Consider the following 4,391-nt stretch of genomic DNA (forward strand, 5'->3'; position numbering starts at 1 on the left):
GAATTAAATTTATTACCCAAATACATAAATCCATTTGTATTTTGTAGTTAATTGTTAAAAGGTATACTCAAGTGCATGTCTAATTATATGATGAGATTAATTCGTTCATCATAGCTGTTTTACAGATCACCAAAGTCAGTTAATAATTATTGTCTCTGTGAATTCTGTAATAAGTTTATTTGATGTATATGTGTTTCAGGAATCTATGGTGGTGCCCCACCTGATGTATCAAGCACCATTGAGAGAGACCATTACCAAGACAGATATGTGAAACCTCCAGAGAGACAGTTACCTTCAACACCAGATGTTGTTGCCATTTAAGTGAGACTGAGAAGATGACACACCAGAAATAATATCACCCTACAACATTTAAAACAACACAAATATATTAGTTCGATAATAATATTTCCCCACATATGACTGAATATCTTTGTATGTGTTTGAGACAATAATTTTACTGCTTAGGTAAGAGGAATAAATTTATAACTCTGTATTGTTAGGTAAACCAAAGATAAAGGAATTACTGTAATAAATTATAGATTGACATTCTTACTTGTGAAATACAATTTAAGATTAAAAATATTTTAAGCAATAAATATGAGATAATTGTATTACATATATTTCAGTTGTAAAATGATTATATTACATTTTAGAAATTATACTTTATTTCACAGTTTTAACTTCTCCATTTTATATTCTAAATAGGAGAATTAATTTAGAATTAGGTCAGACAGACACTAACTATTATTGTAAATATTATATTTACTTTCTAATTCACAGACACACTTTAATGTCAGCCATATTTTGTTAATATAACCTCTCTGTTCTAAGCATTTCTATGTCAGTCTCTCTCTCTATATCAGACATGTTTGTGTTATATAGACTTATGGCTGACTGGTAGTGGAGCTGATAGTGTGTGTTCTCTCTTTCCTTTCTTTGTGGAGGGGAAACACATCTTGTCTGAGTGAGGCTAGAGAAAGCATCACTTCTGAGTGAGGCTAGAGTAAGCATCACTCATATACCCCCCCCCCTTCTCTCTCTCTCTGTCTCTCTCTCTTACACACACACACACACACACAAGCATTAAACAACACACATCCACAAAGGAAGACTGAGAGGAACTGCTGGTTCCCCACTGACTCACCACTAACACTATTCCATCAACATGAAGCCATTGTCACACCATAGCAGCAGTGACACAGACAACCATTAACAACAGAACATTGGGACCAAGTCACAGTTTATACAACAAAGGATTTTACACAATGAAGGTAAGTTTGTTGTTCCTTGTTATTTATTCACTTGTGTGTAATAATGATTTCATATATAACCATATTATAATATCAAAATGTAACATTCTAATGGTGGCCATATTAGATCTGTGTTTCTTCTCATTTAATGTCTTTATAAGTTGGTTATGGAATAGATTGTGAAAAACAGAGAATGAAGTGAATGTGTTCAATCCTAGTTACTAGCATACTGCTCAAAGTATCTTCCGTGGTCTTGTGTTTTCACACTTTTTATCTTGTCTGTCTTTTTTTATTTCAATTTTACTTCATCTACCACTCAGACATTGTATGGCTTTAGACCATCCTACATATATAGAAGCGGGTGTCTGGGATATATATACACATATATATATTGCAATTCAGGTTCATATAAGAAATTTAATTAAGAAAAAGAATATCAGTTAAAAAGTATTGTTATTTTTGTGATAGTATATTGTGTGTGTGTGTGTGTGTGTGTGTGTGTGTGTGTGTGTGTGTGTGTGTGTGTGTGTGTGTGTGTGTGTGTGTGTGTGTGATGTAAATGTTCATTGCTTTGTGTGAGTTATTGATGAGTATAGCTTTGGATTCGCTCCCTTTGTTCAGTCACTGAACAGTATTCACGATGTAATAGTTCATACTTGTTGCCTATGAAATGTGTTTAAGGAATTAAAGGTACAAATATGGCCAATGTTGATTAGTAAATGATTGTTTTTAAACCCAGAAGTATTTCCAACATTTTCTAGTATATTCTTTGATCATTGTCATCATGCTTTTATTAACATTCACTTTTCCATGTTTCTATGGGTCAGAAAGAGTTTATTGAGTCAGATTTTCTATGGACTAATGCCCTTCCTGTTGCCAAACCTCACCTATTTCCAAATAAGGTAATATTTCCTCTTGGCCAGACATGTTTTAATAGATGATTGGAAATGAACACCACTGCTTGTATAACAGTGTCACTCTTTTACAACTGTCACGTAATATAAAGAGAAGGGGAGACACATACACATATACATGATGGATTTCTTTCATTCAGTTTCTATCTACCAAGTCCATTCGCAAGCATTTGGTCAGACTGAAGCTATAGTAGAAGACACTTGTCTAAGATGTCATGCAGTGGGACTGAACCCAAACCATGTGATTGGGAAGCAAACTTCTTAATCACGCGCATGCGCGCGCGCATCTGTGCGCGTGTAAATTACATAACTAAGCATATTTTCATCGAAAATTGCTCAATTTCTTAAAATTGCTTGTCCTATTTAAGGGAAATAACTCAAAGTTCCATTCAATATTTGTAGTTTGACCTGTAAAAATATTGATGCTAAGATTCCATTGTAAAATGACAGCCAAAATATTTATATCATCTTGCCCACAATTCACCTTTCTCATCTTTAGTTAATTTACTTCAAAATTAGACAGATTGATGTTTGTTTCAGAATGCTTATCTGAAAATAAGTGCCACTTTTACTCTAAAAGTCTTCAGAAATTCTATGAATCATTGAATCTTAATATACATAATTAAATTTGGTGAGAATTGGTTGTATAACTCCTGTCCACTTGTACATGATCTTAAGAATACTAGCATTTCTGTTTTTCATTGAAAATATTTTTATGAACGAAGACTTGGTTTGCAAATCCATACATTTCTTGTTGATATAAGATACATATTTTTTTTTGTTTCAGGTTTAATATTATAAACCATCTTTTTCCTGGATACTGCGTTAATATCAAGATCAGGAATGTTGCTATTTCTCTACGTTTTACTGACTTTCTTCGATTGTTCTCTAAGTGAAGATATCACTTACCATGTTGAAGAAGAGAAGAATCCCTATACTTATGTAGGGGACATTGCTACTGACTTACAGGAATCAGACAACCCCTTCTTAAAAAATAAGGATTTAATTACATTTAGTCAACTCCAACAAAAGGGAGAACAGTTGTTCAATGTGACGAAAACAGGTAAACTGTACACTGTTCAGACATTGGATGCTGAGTCTGTGTGTAGTTATGAGAAAGAATGTTTTGAAATTGTTAAAGTTGCTGTTCACAAATCCAAGACATTTATGAAGATCTTAAAGATTAAAGTCATAATAGAAGACATCAATGATCATCAGCCTGATTTTCCTGAGAAAGAAATCACTCTGCATTTCAGGGAAGGAGATGGTAAAGGTATGAAGAAAACTATCCCGGGTGCTATTGACAAAGATATTGGATACCAGAACAGCTTGATTACATATGTACTAAGAAATGATAGATATTTTTCCTTATCAGTCTCCAAAGAAGCTGATGGTTTATCATCATTAGAAATTATATTAGAGGGTAAATTAGACAGAGAAAAGGAGGACAGTTACAATATTGAAGTCATTGCTAAAGATGGAGGAATTCCACCAAAACAATCTGGTTTAAATGTGAAAATATCTGTAGAAGATGAAAATGATAATAAACCAGAATTTTCTCAAAGTATCTACAATGTCTCTATTGAACATAAGCATAAAAAGAATATTCCAGTAGTCACATTGTCTGCCAGTGATTTAGATATTGGTAGGAATGGTAAAATATCTTTCTATTTTAGTAGAAAAACTCCTGATAAAATAAGGAATAATTTTGTATTGAAAGAAAACACTGGTGTGTTGTATTTAGCTAAACAATTACAAATTGGTAAAGAAGAATCATATAAATTATACATTGAAGCAAGGGATGAAGGCAGTCCCCCACTAAGTTCCATAGCTACTGTTATAGTAAATGTCATCAACCAACACAACAATCCCCCAAACATTGATGTGAATTTTATTTCTACACAGAATCACAACACAGCTACCATTCTGGAAGATATCAAAGTTGGTAGTTTCATTGCTTATGTGATGGTCACTGACAATGATGTTGGACACAATGGACAGGTGAACTGTCATATCAAAGATGACACATTCAAACTACAGTCAATGGGATCAAAGGAATATAAAATAGTTCTAAAGAAAGCAGTAGACAGAGAGACAGAGGAACATTATCACTTTACTGTGTCGTGTGAAGATAAAGGATTACCTGCTCTGAAAACTGATAAAGATCTGTCAATCCAAGTGTTAGATGTGAATGATGTAGAACCACACTTTACGAAAGACACATTCA

General features: G+C 33.2%; 2 protein-coding genes across 2 annotated transcripts in view; both read left to right on the top strand.

The window, feature by feature from the left end:
• LOC128249405 (uncharacterized) overlaps positions 1-532 on the top strand; it is a 15,471-nt gene extending 14,939 nt beyond the window's left edge. The window contains exon 4 of the mRNA XM_052972938.1: positions 200-532. Coding sequence (XP_052828898.1) covers positions 200-321 — 122 coding nt within the window. The 3' untranslated portion in view covers positions 322-532. The remainder of the gene's footprint in view (positions 1-199) is intronic.
• Positions 533-695: 163 nt separating this feature from the next.
• The window catches only part of LOC128249423 (protocadherin gamma-C4-like), a 5,592-nt gene continuing 1,896 nt past the window's right edge, over positions 696-4,391 (top strand). Inside the window, exons 1-2 of the mRNA XM_052972995.1 lie at positions 696-1,271; positions 2,952-4,385. Of these exons, the coding sequence (XP_052828955.1) occupies positions 3,008-4,385 (1,378 nt within the window). The 5' untranslated portion in view covers positions 696-1,271; positions 2,952-3,007. The remainder of the gene's footprint in view (positions 1,272-2,951; positions 4,386-4,391) is intronic.

This window comes from Octopus bimaculoides, chromosome 14, assembly GCF_001194135.2.
Source record: "Octopus bimaculoides isolate UCB-OBI-ISO-001 chromosome 14, ASM119413v2, whole genome shotgun sequence".
Classification (NCBI taxonomy): Eukaryota; Metazoa; Mollusca; class Cephalopoda; order Octopoda; family Octopodidae; genus Octopus; species Octopus bimaculoides.